We start from the raw sequence: 18,336 nt of genomic DNA, 5'->3' as shown, positions 1-18,336 counted from the left end.
GACCAGAATGCAAAAAAAAAAAGTGCTCCATGCTGGCAACACAATCAGTGAGAGATTCTGCTATTTCTATGAAGCACTAGCTTCAGGGGGATGAAGAGTTATTTGACCGTTTCAGCAAGGATGAAGATTAAAATCTATGATCGAGAGGAAGAAAACATAGAAAAGTCATAAACTTGTAAAGTTTTTATGAACACCAGCATGCCAATAATTTTGGTAATGCAGTGAAGCATTTAAAGAATATGTTTACCCTTAACAAAAAAAGTTGATTTTGATTGGATGCTAGAGGGTTGAACCTGACCCCAACCTTAAACACTGGGATCTTAAGAGGTGGCCTGTTTCCAAATCAACTCCCAGCCCCTCTAGCTCCCCAATCCTATACTTTTGGAAGACATGGCTGGGCAGTTATGGATTTAGAGGCCTTCAGCCTGATTTAGTGATTAGACTAGAGGGAAAAGCATATAGCTCAGTCTCTGCTTATGGGTAAATATGGCTATAACTGTGCTATACACCAGAGATTCTTGAAGCACAGATATCTAAATGGGGCAGAAAGGAATGATTTGTGTGATTCCATCCATGTACAGCAACAAACAAACCTCAATTACAAGAAATAGCCAGCACACCATGTGTGTTGAAATAAAAAAGAGCACATAGTATCCACCAATGTTTTAGGGCCCTTTTTATCATCTAGAAGAAGGGGTCTTGCAAAAAAGGAGTCCCTCGTGGCCCTGAAACTGTGGATATAATGTGATGTCTTATCTTTTTTTATTTGACCTCATTAAATGTTTAAGGTACATGGGAGGTGTGGTGACTGTTTCTTTTAATTGAGGTCTTTATTGCTGTCTGTGAAATATACAAAAATGGTGTGGCAATAAATCATAAATAACAATACAGTAATGTGATAAATAAAGTGCAAAATATAAATGTAAAAATAAAACATACAATATTAATAAATATTGTGTTAGATCCTACAGGATCTTTAAAGTGTCTTATACATGATGTTTGTATCAAACTGTGCAATATTAATAGGGTCCTATCCAGGGATCTTATAGGTGACAACAACCTGTCGCAAATGGGACCAACCCCAAAACAATACTAAGTGATATATATAAAATTGAATCCCTATACAGGGATATATACCAAGTAATACAAGTGACCAGTGTAAAAATTCACACAAACTATAATAACATATATATCAATAACCAAGTGTCCAAACAATGAAAGATAATCAATAACAATTGATGTGTAGTAGTGCCTTTTCTTCGTTAAAGTGCTCCAGTGCTGGTGCAAACGGTGCGTATGAATCCTAGATGGCAGGCATGCCCCATCACTTCCTTGATGCGACCCCCAGGGGTCAACACGCCTTTTGGATCTCCCCGGATCCTGTAACAAATATCCAGGCCACTCAGGTTCCACTGCCCCTTACTGGTAATCTCTTTCAATGTAAATCACTCCTCCATACACAGGCAACTGTATGTGTGCCCACACATTATCACCATATTAGTTCCATAAAATGATAAAAAACAGATCTCCCATAGTGCAACACTGTATTTTATTGAAAAACCATGCAAAAACGCCAAGTGTAAACTCACATGTATAAAGATTCAATCAGGCTTCTTACACCACTAAGCATGGGCGTTGTGACGTACTTCTGGTAGGGCGCCATCTTGGTACACCAGAGGGCATGCAGTACCTATTGTATTGTCCGCACATAGGTAGGGGATTGGGTGTGAGCAGCATCATAATTTAAGTTTCATAGCAGCGCAGGGGGACTTTTTACATTATTTTTATTGCTGTCTGTGCCTCCATTGAATAGAAATGCATTCTCACTATAAATTCTATTGTTACCAGGACTAAAAGTGATTAAAAAGCCTAAATATTTTAATAGAACAGTACAGGACTTGTATTCATAAATTATGGTTTATCTGCATGCTACCTTCTGATAACCGGAAAATGTCAAAATTGCTAGGGCCATTCCAAGAGCATATTCACATAAACCTACCCATTCTGTGAGACTCCAGTTATTTGCTAATGTCCTTACGTGATAGACCTCTTCTCCTCTGGAGAAGTATTTTTCTTTTATCCACTTCAGGATTGCCCGCCCGCATTGTATTGCATACAGGTACGTCACTGGCCTTTTCCAGATACAGGGCTCACGTGACTCCACCCGACGACTCCCATTATGATTAGACACAGTGGGATTTTTTGCAGCAGGTCCCACCCAATGATCTGTGACCGGGACCTGTGATCATTTGTGTCCAATCACAGCCAAGAGCCCTGTGTTGTCCAATCTTTGTTTCTTCTTCATGCAAAGCAGGGAAAAGGAACAAAGAGATTTTTAGTAGAAAGGCAGCACATAATAAATACATTAACACTTGTTAGGCACACACTTACACACCTTGATTACCCTGAGATGTTAACCTCTTCGCAGTCAGTGTCATTAGTACAGAAATCGTGTAACTAGTATAAAAAAAAATATAAATACAAATTTCAGTACATATACCATAGTTTTTAGACACTATAACATTCACACAAACCAATCAATATACACTTATTGCGCTTTTTTTGGATTAAATTTATGAATAATGTTTTTTTTAGAAACATAGAAGTTATGGCAGAAAAAGACCGAGCAGTCCATGGAGCCTGCCATTGTTTTTTTGTGTTTTATTTTTTTGGGGAAGGCGGAGGTGGATGGGTTTTTGTTTTTTCTGGGGGGGGGGGGAGTTAACTTTTTTGTCTGAGTATAGATCTATGCATGTCCACAGCATGTTTGAAGCTATTTACTGTTGACTCTCCCACTACCTCTGCTGGATGTTTATTCCATGCATCAACTACTCTTTCAGTAAAATAATACTTGCTGAGATTTTGAACTTTCCTCCAGTTAGTTTATGGTCATGTCCTCGTGTTCTTGATTTTTATTTTTTGTTGAAAATACTGCCCTCCTGACCCTTATTCACCCCCTTGATGTATTTTGGACTACATTTCAAGGTGGGTGTGTAGTAAATAATAATTTTTTTGGATATGATTTATAGCAGTTTTATCACATTTTTCTGTCTTTTTCTTTTATATGGTAAAAAATAAAAAAAAAGGCCAGTAATGATCAAATACCACCAAAACAAACTCTATTTGTATGAAAAAAAAATAGACTTTGTTAGGGTACAGTGTTACATGACCGCGCAATTACCAGTTAAAGTAGCACAGTGCTAATTAGCGGAGCTGAAGTGGTTAAAACCGTTCAGTTTTTTTTCTCTGAAGCTTCTACTAAGATTTGATTGCTTACTGCTTTTGGCTACTTGCCAGTTTCAGGATTGATTTTCCTCGTACATTTGGGGACCATACCTGGACCTCACTATGTGGTGCTGGCCTGTAATGTTTACTTGAGCACTTGGTCCTGTGTTAGATACCCACCTTGGAATGTTAGCCATACAGGACCAGGGCCATGGTCCATTTCTTTGGTTCAGTGTCATAAATAAGGGTTTCCCTGTATATTGATGCTGGTCTTCGGCTTTTAATAACACAGTCTGCAGTGCATAGCAGACTATGCAGTTATTAGTCAGAGGATTTTGGAGGTATTCATTTATTGTGGTAACCCTTACCATATTTTTTCTGTTTCTTGGCGTGAGCAATTTAAAATTGGTGATTTCCCTCCTCCTATCTAGACTTAGTTTCAGGACAATGAGGTTACTGTGTCACGCCTCCTGGATGACACATTCCCGCATGCCTTTCCTGCCGAATATGCACACAGTATATTGCTGTATTTGTACTGCCATCTGCTACAGAGACATAACCAAAGGTGTATGGCCAGCGCCTGGGTAATTGCAGCTCCTGTATCCGAACATGCAAAACCCCACTGATTGGAATGTCCATTCCATGAGTAACCCACTGGGAATCCCCTCACTTAGCAATGGCGGATCACAAATGCAAGAGAGCTGGTACAACAGGCCGGAAATTATATGTTCTGCAGACAGCCTGCAAGAATCTCAAACCACCCCTCAGGGTCATAGCTGTTCTCTTGTTCTGGATAAATATCCTATTCTGACACCACTCCTCTTTATCTGACTCTAGATCCCTCTCGGCACATACCATGAAGCCTGTTTGACATATTGAAACTGCAAATGCCACTGATTCTGAATTCTTTGGAAAACTGCACTTTTACAATCTTTAGCTTCCCAAGGCTAGAGACGCTGCACATTCTCTATACTCCCTGGACCTGTTCAGGATTCAGAGAGCAAACCACCTTTTACCTGAAAATGTTATGGAGGAAAGTTTTATGGATCCTGATTGCGTAGCAGAGACCTCAGAGAATTTCCCTTCCCCTGCATATTATGAGGTACAAGCTACAGCTATGCACCAAATTCTCTCTACTGTGGACACGCGCATTGATGTGATGCTCACTAGTCTTTGCCTAGCTGCACCTGACTTCACAGCCTAAAAAGGGCACTATGGACATTAGAAAGCTGGGTAAGCCAAGAAGGAGTTTTCCAACAACATACATAGATTGACTGCACTGCAGATAGTTGCTGCCATGTCGATTTGCCAGACTGTTGCTGACTTGACAAGACGAAAGTGTGTCCCTTATCTCTGTGAATGTGCACAGGATTTTGTAGTAAGGAAGACAATCCACACTGCCGCCACTGCTCTAAAATGTTTGTTTTTTATAAAGACCACAGGTAATTAATCACAAATACAGTAGGTTGACGCGTTTTAGCTGACACAGCTATAGTCATAACCCAAAATTTGGCATGGAACCTCAAAAATAAATAGTGGTAGGAACACAGACTCTGCCCGCAAATCTGCCAATTACGCACATAATTGCAAAATACTCAACAGCCAAAATAAGCAGCCTAGAGTCAATGCTAGGCCACTCAAAACAAAAAATATACAAAAAAGGTACAATAAAATATACAAAAAAACAGGATTTTGTGGTTAAAAGATTGGTCTGCTAAAACTGCTTGTAAGAAGCATCTTTTATGCATGCCTTCTGGCAGTGAACACCTATTTAAGAGTTTCTTGACAAATTTATTAATATCACCAAGGGAGGTACTCCCTGCTTCTGGCTCTTCTGAGACTCCAGGGCATTCATGTCACAGGTTACCTGGATGACTTCCTACAGAAACAACTCTTCAGCTACAATCTTGTCTGTCAGTGTCAAAAGAAGGATTTAGTTCCTTCAAACCCTTGGCTAGATAATCAGCTTTCCAAAGTCTGCTGTCCAGCCTTTAAATCGTCTGGAGTACCTGGGTCTGATATTGGGCACATCAAATCTGCTTATTCGTCCCTCAAGAGAAAGTTGCTTCCTTAAGGTTCCATAAAAAGATTTTCAGGTCAAAACAGCACCTTTCATTTCACTTCTGGGCTTGATGGCAGCTTCCTTTGAGGCAGTTCCCTTTCACTCTAGACCTCTTCAGTCCAACATACTTACAATCTATAGCATGTAAAAACAAACCTTGGATCGCCCAGTGCTTCTATCAAGCTCTCCTTAACATGGTGGATCTCCAGTCCTGCCCTGGATTTGGGAAAGTCTTTTCTTCACATGCTCTGAAAGGTGGTCACTACAGATGTCAGTCTTACATGCTTGGATTGAGTTTACAAATTCCTGACTGTCCAGGGGACATGGTCTACACAGGAACCGAACACTTTCCTTTAATATTATGGAACCAATGCTATCAGATTAACTTCAGCTACACTGGACCTCCCTTCTACAAGGTCACCCAGTCAGAGTACTGTTAGACAATGCCAGAGCAGTGGCATACATAAACCATCAAGAGGGAGCCAGAAGTCAAGCTGCACTAAAAGAATTACGTTTGATACTCTCATGGGTGGAAACTCACAGTCCAGTTTTCTTGACTGTCCACATCCTTGGATTGGACAGATGGTAGGCGGACTTCCTAAGCCATCAATGCCTAGACCCAAGTACGTGATCTTTGCACCCAGGGATCTTTCAAAATAGTTGGCCTCCAGGTTCAGCAACAAGCTGAACAAATTTCTGGCCAAGACCAAGGTTCCTCTAGCCTTTGCATTAGATGCTCTGGTGATTCCTTGGACTAATGTAAAGCTGGTTTATGACTTCCCCGTAGTGAAGGTCCTCTCTCAACTGTTATGCAAGATACAGGTGGAAAGGGTTATGGTGATTCTCATTGCAGCACATTGGCCCAGAAGGATGTGGCACACAGACACACTCACATTTCTTGGACTCTTTCAAGCAAACCAGATTTACTAGCCTAAGCCCCCATTTCATCCTGCTTCTCAGTCGCTGGCTTTAAAGGAATAGCTGTTGCAACACAAATCTTAAAGGACTCTGCCATTCCCACTCATTACTGAGAACAAGAAAATCCAACCCCCACAAGTTTTACCCTTGCACATTGAATGCTTACTTTGGATAGAAAGTTAATGTCCTATCACTTGTATTTTGGACTTTCCTCAGTCTGGCCTTGACCAGCATCTAGCCAAGCAAGTTTCTGCTTTATCCATTTTATTCCATAAACCTCTTGCCTTGAATCCCTAATCAAGACTTTTGTTATCTGTATTTTCGAGTTGGCAGCTCTTTTTTGTAAAGAACCCTTTTCTGTTTTGCAGAAGGATAAGCTGGTTTTAAGACCGAAACATCTTTATGCCTATGTTGGTATCTTCTTTCCACTTTAATGAGTTTATTGTCCTTCCTTCCCTCTGTCCTGCACCAAAACATTACAAGGAACTAGCCCCACATTGCATGGATGTGAGGGTCTGTCAGGGTCTGACCTGACAGCCACAGCTTCTGTTCACAAGACGGTGGGGTTGATTTTCTAAAGGCAAATGGACTGTTCACTTTAAAAGTGCAGTTGCACTCTGCAAGAGAATTTGCTCCAGAGATTAGTAAATAAGGGGAAGCTCTGCGGACATCTGTCATCCAATGTGTCAAAGCAAAAATGCTGTTTTTCCTTGCATGCAATTTGGTATTCTTTGTAAAGTGAAGCTTCACCTCATTTACTAAGCTCTGAAGCAGATCCCTTGCAGAGTTCAATTGCACTTGCAGAGTGAACAGTCTATTTGCCTTTAGCTACTCAACCCCCAAATCTTTTTGTTCTGCCTGTGGGCCCTTGTAAAGGGCATCTTGCTTCCTGCTCCACCATTGCCAGTTGGATCAGGCAACCTCTTTCCAGAGCCCACACCCTTAGAGACAGTGTTCCTCCTTTTCCTATCAAGAGCCCATGCCATCAGGACTGTTGTCTCTTGGGCTTTTCAGTATGAAACATCTGTTTCCCAGATTTGAAAGGCCACCACCTGGTCCTCTATTCACATGCTCTGTAAGTTCTACCAGGTGAATGTTCAGGCCTCAACTGATGTGAGCTTCCACCACAAAGTGCTTCAAGCTGTTATTTGAGTGTTTTGTTTTGGGTTCTTTAACCCTTGTTTTCTTGTGGGCCCTTTGGCAGTTCCGGTTGCAGATGTTGTTGATTACACCTCAGTTTAGTGCTTGGGTATGTCTCATGGTACTTGAAATGAGTCCTTTGTTCTGTACTGTACAGTTATGCAGGCCATAGACACGCTCGATTCCCATTCCGAGTTGATGGGGGAATCCCTCCCATGGAGCTATTGTGTTCTCCCGATAGGAGGAGCAGTCCCTGCCGGGAGAACACAGTGTTTATTACCAGCTGCTGCAGCTGCTGGTGATAATAACATGTAAAAGTCCGACATACTGGTTGTTACAGAGCCAATAATAATAGTTTGTAGTACTTCACAATATATATTAATAAAAATATAAATGAAAATAAACCACAACACCCTTGACAATTAAGTGTTACAGACCGCCTGCCACCTCGATTGGGTGATTCCGTCAGAGAACTGTTTCCTCACCGCTGGCACACAGGAACAAGGTATTATAGCTGGGCATCACACCGAAGACTAGGCGACACTAGCTTAGGTGCAAAACTGAAACTATTTTATTGAACATAAAATACAGGTTTCTATACACTTCAGAAATAGGGCAGTCCCCACATGAACAAAAAATAAATATTACAGATTGGGATAAACATCCCACAATGATTAGGTAAGAGCTTGATCACATTATCCTGAACAGTGCAAACAGTACAGCTAACAGTGATCTAATTAACAGTAAGCTAATCAACAGCCAAGCACCCAGACAAGCCAGGCCACCCCAGCCAGCCCGGCACCTCCAACCCTGAATACATGAAGTACATTGCACATGCTGTCTTTCAGGTGTTTGCTTTCACTTGTATAATTTGTTCATAATAAGACAAAACTCATACAATATTCCAACAGTCTGAAAAAGTGGAATTCATCTATTTTCATAGATTTCTTGAGGGCGATCGTTGGTAAATTTTTCTGTCCCAAGTGGAGGAGGTTCTCCAACCCAATCTGCAGGAAGGCACCATATTTCCTCTGACCATTAATCTGTATACGATTAATATGACCCCTTTCCATCCACTCCAGAAGGGAAGCAATATTGTCTTTACTCAGGGATTTAAACCAAGCCTCACTCTCAGCGTTCATCACGTTGTTGTCCATTAATAGAGAACGATCCGCTCTCCCCATGGGCCATAATCAGTGTTTAATCACCTGAAGGTAGCCTGCGTATAACCCATGGTCTATGAATGCCAGTCTTGTGTCCTGTACTGTATTCCAAAATAAGGCGTAAGTACAAATTCTGATTATTTTTTTATAGCTGTCACTAGAAGAAAAGGTGAGGGGACATTTTCTAAAGGTGACACCTGTTCCATAGACATCTATCTAAAGCCAGCCATAGATGGAGTGAATCACTCGATTACCACATCAATACAGTCAGTGTTGATGGGGAAATCTTTCCCGTAGAGCCATTGTGTTCTGGCAGGGGGAGCCATCCCTACCAGGAGAACACAGTGATTACTGCTAGCGGCTATAATAGCCGCTAACAATAATCGTATGTAAAATCCAACAGGCTAATTGTAGCCAAGTTACGCTATCTGGATACATCCAGCCAGCCCATGTATGGTTGAAATTTTGACTAGTCCCTGCTGAACCGGCAAAGATTCGAATCACCTATGGTCATCTTAAATGATAAGTTCACCTTTTCAAGGTGTAACATGTTACCATTTGACTGGCCCCCGATCCCCGCTTTGACAGCTAGCAGGGATCTTCTCCTCTCTTTTTAAGAAAACCGTGACTGTGCGGGGTCACTCATTCACAGCATCTTGTGAATGAGAGACTAAAATTCCCGGCAGCCTTAGGGGCTGTCAGCTTGTAGTCTTCAATGAACTACCATGGCACTGTAGAGTGCCGTGGTAGTACATTGATTCTTCCCGTCAGTATATCTGCTTGCTCATACATCCTGTACGAGCAAGCAGATATTCTGACAGATCTGCAGGAGACCTGCATGGCACCAGTGATCTGCTGATCTCTGTTGCAATGCTTTACAGGCTCCTGCAGACAAAAATAATAAATGCACATTTTTTACCTTCAAAAACAGTGCATTTATTATTTTAACCTGCAAAAAAAGTGCATTTATTTATTTTTCTAAAAGGTCAACTTATCCTTTAACCACTTGCCTACCAGGCACTTATACCCCCTTATTTACCAGGCCAATTTTCAGCTTTCAGCGCTGCCGCACTTTGATTGACAATTGCGCGGTCATGCAACATTGTACCCATATGAAATTTTGATCATTTTTTTCTCACAAATAGAGCTTTCTTTTGGTGGTATTTAATCGCTACTGGGCGCTTTACTTTTTGCGCTATAAATAAAAAAAAATGCAAAAAATTTGAAAAAAAAAAAAAGTTTCTTTGTTTCTTTTATAAAATTTTTCAAACAGGTATTTTTTCTCCTTCACTGATGTGCGTTGATGAGGCAGCACTGATGGGTACTGATAGGCGGCACTGATGGGCACTGATAGGCAGCACTAAAGGGCACTGATAGGCAGTACTAATGAGGTGGCATGGATAGGCGGCACTGATAGACAGCACTAATGAGGTGTCACGGATAGGCGGCACTAATATGCAGCACTGATAGGCGGCACTGATAGGTGATACTGATTATGGGTACTGATAGATGGCACTGACTGGCATCACTGATGGGCACTGACTGGCACAACCCCTGGGCACTGACTGGTGGCACTGACTGGCAGCACTGCTGGGCTGCACTGGTGGGTGGCACTGCTGGGCTGCACTGGTGGGTGGCACTGGTGGGCGGCACTGGTGGGTGGGCACAGGTGGGTGGCACTGGTGGGCACAGGTGGGTGGGCACAGGTGGGTGGCACTGCTGGGCACAGGTAGGTGGCACGTCTGGGCACAGGTAGGTGGCACTGCAGATGGTACAGGTGGGTGCACTGCTGGGCACAGGTGGGGGCACTGCTGGGCACAGGTGGGGGCACTGCTGGGCACAGGTGGGCGGAGCTAGTGGGCGCACTGCTGGGCACAGGTGGGCGGAACTTGTGGGTGTCACTGCTGGGCACTGATCATCAGGGCACTGATCATCAGTGCCCTGATGATCGGTGCCGATCCCCGCTCTCACAACTGCCGGTTCTCGGCAGTACTTTCCTCACGATCTGACAGCGTGAGGAAAGTGCAGCCGAGAACCGGCACTTGCATTTCCCTCTGATCAGCGTGTCATTGGACACCGCTGATCAGGTGGTAAAAGGCCGCTGTGATTGGCCTTTTACCACATCACATGATCAGCTGTGTCCGTAGGACACAGCGATCACGGAGATCGCCGGGTGCGCGCCCCCTGGGGCGCGCAGGAGAGCGCGTTCTGGGAGGACGTCATATGACGTCCACCCAGAACTGGCCGGCCGCAGTGCAGCCGTCATTCGGCTATCTGCGGTCGGCTACTAGTTAAGAGGGCAGTTCCTCCTGTTATGTACCAGGGAAATATCTCTAGTGGAACACAGACAAAACAAAAAACTAATAGGGGTTTAATCAATACCCCCTTCTTATGAAACTAATAAAAATAATTTTTGGCTTTAGATTTATTAAGTTGACCTAAACTTGTTATTTTTACTGTGGGAAAAGAGAAATAAACTGTAATACAAAGCAGGGACTTTAACTGAGTTGGACCCTCATTATTACTTTCCTGTTAACCCCTACTTTCCCAGTGTTCATTGAAAATAGGTCTGGATTTTAATATGATTGGAAGACTTTTCTTTACAATTAAAACACACGCACACATCACATTAATAGTCATCAACACTCCATAACGAAGGACAAATTGAATTGTTTCTCAATAGTTCCTGCAGATAGCCTAATATAGCAAATTATCTGTTACAGTCATGGTAACAGAAATACAAAATAACACAGAACTTACTGGTGTGTGGAATACAGATCAAATCAAAGCCCTAAGATGCAATGGAAAGTTGAATGATAAATCCTGTATTGGCTTCAGTAGAAGTTGGGTTCAGCCATGTTTTCTGTAGGAGCATGTATAAGCCAAATGCTGACTAAAACCACTTCATCATTGGATGACAGACGTGTCGGCCTGCCCATTTTCGCATTTTATCAGCTGTCTGTTTTGTTGTTCCCAGCACACTGACTCACAAATTCCCCTTAATGGTTACCGCTGGTGCATGACCCCACAGTTCCTGGAATTTCATTACAACTGAAGTGGTTAAAACGTTCACATTTTACCTCCAAATGCGGTGTGAAGTGAGTACTTCTGAAAATGGACCAGCTACACCATTTGTCATCCAAATAAAACCATTTTCCTTTAGGCTTTTCAGGAAAATATCTAAAAAAAAAAAAACCCCCAAAAAAACAAAAAAAAAAACATTCAGTGCTGGCTGTATATATTGTTTGACTAGGGCATTTATTAACTTTAGATCTAACTATAACTGGCTTAAAGTGACACAAAACATTATACTTATTCTCAAAAAAATAATCCATACACCTCCATTACTTAATGGCCCTGTAATCTATGTTTCATGATATTGTTTCTTGCTGTGCTTTTCTGCCTCCTTGGGGCACCCTCTGTGAGCCTCTCCTTTTTCCACTCATTTCTGTTTGCCTGGAATGAGCAGTGCTGTGGGTCATGTACTCAGCTCTGTACACACTACAAATCCCATAATTCATAGTTCTTCTCAGGACTGAGCAGGAGAGGGTGGCTATGTTCCTACATACAGTGGGACATGGGAGAACGAATGTAGCCACCCTCTCAAAGTGGAACTTCACTCCCTCAATCAACATTGACTATTTTAAATCCTTATGCTGTTAGCAGTAGTAAATAGGAAAGTATATTATATTTACTTCTTTGAATCTTTTTTTTTTTTTTTATATTTCTTCAGTTACTTCCTGGTTTTCATGGCTAGGCAAATTATGTCATACACCCCAGGAATCTTCAGGAAGGGAGGAGGGTGGGAGGGTTTTTTTTTTCAGCTACGCACAGCCTCCTGCCTGCATGTCTGAGCTATGGGAAGAATCATTTGTCCTTGTTCAAGATGGCCACGGCCAGAAATTCAAGGGGGGTGTTTTTCAAAGTGATTTCCCAGCAAAATAAAGCATGGAGACACGGATGGATGGGTGAGTTTGCTTTGAATAGTTAGGTGAGTTTGCAGGGACTCTCTGCAGTCAGAATACACTGATCAGCGGCTTTAGCCACTGATCAAGAAAAAATTTACAAGCCCATGCGACAGAAGTCAATTGTTACATTGACTTCTGTTAAGTGGGAGTGGCCACAGATGGATCAAAATATGGCTGGTCCTTCCTGAACTTGCCAAATTGATCCAGCTATAGCCAGCTTAACCTCTTCACGTTGAGAGTGTGGATGGACTTTGACACCGAGAGGCCGTATTTTTGCTTACCAAAATGTAAACAAACCTGTGCCGAGAGCACGTGCCCTGTGTGTTACTGGCACAGTTACCGGCACCTATTGGAAAGCTCCCAGTCGGTTCTTGCAATCAGGAGCTTTTCGATCATGTGACAGCCAGTCACGGCAGTCACGTGATCATAACCCCCCGCCTCCGGGCATCAGAATCCGCTTAGAGGCCCAGCAGGCGCCAGCGTTCAGTGTCTATAGAAGAGCTCAGCTGATGACTGCCTAACTTATCTACAGGGGATTTTAGGTAAACAGCACCTCTTCAAAGAGAAGTATGGTCAAAGCTTTTATGGCCATACTTTGCTTGTGGGTCACAAGAGTGCACTTACTTTTGTCCTCCTCCAGAGTCAGCTGATAGTGGGCTATTGCCAGCTATCAGCTGACAAGGCAGAGCCACTCCAATTGTCGGAGCTGGCTGCTTCAGCTGGTACTCTAGTGAGAGAGTGGTGACAGATACTGGTCATGTGATCGCACCGTTCTTGGGCTCAGAGCTGATGTGGGAATGCTGCAGCATCACACAGATTTATTTTGCTAAATGAAAATCTATACACTTTATTAGCAAATGAACCCCTGTGTTCATTACTATTTGTTTTGTCCAAAGGCTGGATGGAGCTTAAGTGTACTCATCACCTACAGTCAGGGGTTGGTTTGCTAAAATTATAAAGATCGCCCACTTAATGGTTAGCACTTCTGCCTTGCAGTACTAGGGTCCTTGGTTTAACACCAGGTCAAGACACTATTTGCATGGAGTGGGTTTTCTGTGGGTACTCTGGTTTCCTCCTACACTCCAAAGACATCCTAACTAAAATTTCCTAAGCATGCCCAAGATGGCTGTCTCGCCATCTGCCCCAATAGAGTTTTAAAGTGATTCTAAAGGTTAATTTTTTGGGGGGAAAATAACAAACATGTCTATACTTACCTTCTGTGTGCAGTGGTTTTGCACAGAGCAGCCTGGATCCTCCTCTTCTAGGGTTCCCCGCAGGTTCTCCTTGCCCCTCCCTGCTGTCGGGTGCCCCAACAGCAAGCAGCTTGCTATGGGGCTAACCGCTGCTCCGTGTGTCCATTCACTCATGGAGCCACAGCTTGGTCCCGTCCCCTCTCCTCATTGGCTTACTGGCTGTGATTGACCGCAGCAGGAGCCAATGGCTCCCGTTTGCTGTCTCAGTCAAGGAGGAGGCAGAGCCAATGGCTCCCGCTTACTGTCTCAGTCAAGGAGGAGGCAAAGCCAATGGCTCCCGCTTACTGTCTCAGTCAAGGAGGAGGCAAAGCCAATGGCTCCCGCTTACTGTCTCAGCCAAGGAGGAGGCAAAGCCAATGGCTCCCGCTTACTGTCTCAGCCAAGGAGGAGGCAAAGCCAATGGCTCCCGCTTACTGTCTCAGCCAAGGAGGAGACAGAGCCAATGGCTCCCTCTTACTGTCTCAGCCAAGGAGGAGGCAGAGCCAATGGCTCCCGATTACTGTCTCAGTCAAGGAGGAGACAGAGCCAATGGCTCCCGCTTACTGTCTCAGCCAAGGAGGAGGCAGAGTCAATGGCTCCCGTTTACTGTCTCAGCCAAGGAGGAGGCAGAGCCAATGGCTCCCACTTACTGTCTCAGCCAAGGAGGAGGCAGAGCCAATGGCTCCCGGTTACTGTTCCAGCCAAGGAGGAGGCAGAGCCAATGGCTCCCGCTTGCTGTCTCAGCCAAGGAGGAGGCAGAGCCAATGGCTCCCGGTTACTGTTCCAGCCAAGGAGGAGGCAGAGCCAATGGCTCCCGCTTGCTGTCTCAGCCAAGGAGGAGGCAGAGCCAATGGCTCCCGGTTACTGTTCCAGCCAAGGAGGAGGCAGAGCCAATGGCTCCCGCTTGCTGTCTCAGCCAAGGAGGAGGCAGAGACTCGGAACAGCCGAGGCTGTCGTTCACATCGCTGGATCGCTATGATGCTCAGGTAAGTATTGAGGGGGGTGGGGGCACTGCTGCACACAGAATGTTGTTTACCTTCATGCATAGAATGAAGGTTTACAACCACTTTTAGGTCCACAGATAGAAAAGTGCTAAAAAAAATATAAATTTCTCTCAAATGTATTTGAACACACAGATTCACCTTGTTTGCTATCAGTCACCTTTGCAAAGTAAGCATGCATTTTTCAATGGGAACATTCACTTTGCTAAGTGAACAGTCTTTACCCTTTCAGTAAATCACCCCCACAGTGTCCCTTTTGTTTGGAACCATTTAAAATTCATGCTGACAGTGGCCTGTCGGTTCATTGGGAACTAGTGCCATCCTTGTAACATCAAGAATAACAGCTACCACAGCTGGCATTCCTCCTGGTATCTCCTTACAAGATCTGACAACAGTCTACAGACTGCTCATACCTCCAACCCAAAGAAACAAACCGCAAACAAATATCCCTTCATTCATCCACTCATTCATTTAGTTAGTTGCCCTGAGGTCTCCACACCTGCATGCACTAATTATACCCAGAAAACTAGCTTACCGTGTAATTGGCCTGTGATGTGGTATCCTTGTAACAAGCTAATAATGTATATGACAGTCGGTGATAATCCAGCATTCAATGACTTGAATTGTGGCAGTCTTCTGATACGGCTATTTTCAGAAGGGTTGTGGTTGCCTCTGAAGAGAAAGCTATGTCCTTTTTATTACCAATTTGATTGAAAAGAGATAGTGGCGGGGCTGCCTGTCGTGTGTTCACTGCATCTCCTTTCATCTCCTACCATAATGATCACCTCTGGCAGTTTTTATTATTTTTTTTTTTTGCCATCTGTGTCCCATTGGGAAGATTTCCTTTCACTTCCTGTCCCATAGCCAGAATAGACAGTGAGCTGAATCCCTTCAAAGTGACTGAATCCCTGGTTGTCACTGGAACTAGTGTCCCCATTGAAAGATTTCTCCTCTGTTCCTGTTCTGGTGATAACCCAAAATGTGGGATTTTCATTCACTTTTCCTTTCAGTGATGAGGGTGACCAGGACATATGGAGAGGGAGAATCTCCCTAACGAGGGCACAGACAGCAGTAAAAACCTGACAGGTGTTTGAATCCCTCTCCCGTCTATCTAAAACGTATAATAGAAATTTTGCCCTTAGTTACACTTTAAACCCCAGTGTCCAGCTTTCTGTTTCTTTAACTACTTCCCAGCTAGGCCAATTCTGACATTTCTTTCCTACACGTAATAATCATTTTTGCTAGAAGATTACTCAGAACCCCCAAACATTATATATGTTTTTAAGCAGAGGCCCTAGAGAATAAAATGAGTGTTGACATTTTTTTATGTCACATGGTATTTGCACAGAGTCTTTTTTTAAATACAATTCTTTTGGAAAAATACACTTTAATGAATTTTAGTGCACACAAACACAATATATTACTCTGTTTTTTGGTAAAATATAAACCGTGTATATTATTATCACTGATAGCTATTAATGTCACTGGTGGTGTCAGTGGCAGTTAGTCAATTCCCCAGCGTCAATGTCTGATTGCCCACCACACTATTGCAGTCCCATCATAAGTCACTGATCTCCGCCATTACTAGTATGAAAAAAAAAAAACATTCCAGTATATATAACATCGTTTGTAGACTGTATAACTTTCACACAAACCAAATAATATACACTTATTATGATTTTTTTGTTCACCAAAGACATGTAGCACAATACATTTTGGCCTAAATTTCTGAAGATATTTGAATTTTTAAATTTTTTTATATGTTTTCTATCAGAAAGTAAAAAATATTTTTTTTAAAACCCAGTAGGGATCAAATACCACCAAAGGAAAGCTCTGTGTGTGGGGAAAAAATTATATAAATGTAATTTTGGTACAACATTGCATGATCGCACAATTGCCAATTAAAGTAGCACAGCATGAGTAAAACCTTCCAGAGTAAAGTGGTTAATGCAGATGTTCATTAAGGTGACAAAAAAAAACTTAAGGCTTTAGAACCACTTTAAAACAGCCTTTCTTAGCCTTTTTAACTGGAAGGAACCAGATAAATAATTCTCCGGTCTCACAGAACCCCTGTTAAAGATGAATAAACCTACAGTTCATGGTACTTTAGCATAAGCAGTAAGTTTTTGAAAGTTTTTAATAAAGGAATAAAGAGCACAGTGGCTTAGTAATTAGCACTCCTACCTTGCAGCACTAGGGTCTTGGGTTTGTGCCCTGGTTCTCCTAACCAGGACACTACCTGCATGGAGTTTGCACGTTCTACCTGTGCTTGTGCAGGTTTGCTTAACCATTCCAATGACTTACTGGTAGGTTAATTGGCTCCTATCCAAACTAGGCCTTGGTATGTGTATGAATGCGTGTGAGGTAGGGACCATAGACTATAAGCTTTTTGAGGGCAGCGACTGGTGTGTATGTACAGCATGTAAAGTGCTGTGTAAACTGACAGCGCTATATATATATACAGTTAATGCCTGTAATTATTACATTTGGCTTAGCTTCTGTATTTGACACCAAGGGCAGATAATTTTTTAAAAGCATCTGCCCTTATTCTGCTCTATACAACAAAATAATTTGCAGTATGTTTAAAATAGAAAATTGTGGTGCCCCTCTACATTAGTGGTCGGTGTATATGTGACCCCTTATATTGTGACTTTTCCCCCTTGCATTGTGGTTAGTGTATGTCAGAGATCAATCCATGATTACTGATTTCTCAAGGAACCCCTAGCAACCTCTGGAGTAACCCTGGGGTTCCACAGAACACTGGTTGAGATAGGCTGGTCTAAAATCTTTACCACAGTCATTCAAATTCACATTTGGTATCAGTTTGAATAGAACTGTTTTCTACCATCATGTTTGAACTCCTAAAGGAAAGCTGTGGATAAAAACAAACACCCAGCATAAAGTGTCTAGCAGTTCCAACACCTCAATACATTGGTGCTAAGTACATTGTAGTTTGTGATCATGTTATCCGTAAGTAGATAGTAAGTTTATAAATGGGATGTGAACTGAAGTGAATGCCTCAATTTTTAATGTTTATCACAAAGAAAAAAACATTGGAAATATATTGGACTCTAGATAAGTAAATGATTTTTCTGTATCTCATGTTTCAGGACCCGGAGAAATTGCTTGAGTTGTTCCAGGCAGCAATGAATTTGAGCAGAAGTACAAAACACTTTGATTGTGTAACAGCATCCTACTTGCTGAAGTTCTTGCTATACCAGGAGGGTTTGGAGGCTGCTCTGCGTAACTGGGCAAGAGGCGCACCGAATGCACCAAAATATCAGACATTTCATATTGATAGCACCAGTTTCATGGAGAGGAACACCTTCGCTGGTTAGTTGTGGAAGCTTCATTTTTTTTCCTATTTGGTGAACATATATTTTGAGCATTTTGCTTTTGTTTCCTTCTTTTTCATCACATATAAAATCACTCATCTTTTATCTTTTTCGACATATTTGGTAATATTTAGCTTAACTATATTGTCAGTACTTGTAATTGTGAATACTGTTACAGTCTGGGTTGTGCAGGGAGCCCAAGTGCCATAACCCATGGCACCTAAATTGTGATTGGCTTCTATCCGTTGCAGGGTTGCATGTGCTTTGTTGAGTTACAACTTATTCTACTTTA

The 18,336-nt window shown here is 42.6% G+C and overlaps 1 protein-coding gene across 1 annotated transcript in view; it reads left to right on the top strand.

The window, feature by feature from the left end:
* The window catches only part of THADA (THADA armadillo repeat containing), an 870,089-nt gene that overhangs the window by 68,355 nt on the left and 783,398 nt on the right, over nt 1–18,336 (top strand). The window contains exon 17 of the mRNA XM_089677843.1: nt 17,820–18,042. Within this exon, the coding sequence (XP_089533969.1) occupies nt 17,820–18,042 (223 nt within the window). The remainder of the gene's footprint in view (nt 1–17,819; nt 18,043–18,336) is intronic.

The sequence above is a fragment of the Staurois parvus genome, unplaced genomic scaffold (genome assembly GCF_062004578.1).
Source record: "Staurois parvus isolate SC_StPar_1 unplaced genomic scaffold, SC_StPar_1.0 ptg000192l, whole genome shotgun sequence".
NCBI classification, from domain to species: domain Eukaryota; kingdom Metazoa; phylum Chordata; class Amphibia; order Anura; family Ranidae; genus Staurois; species Staurois parvus.
The sequence above is the reverse complement of the archived record's forward strand: the minus strand, read 5'-3'. Positions and strand labels throughout refer to the sequence as shown.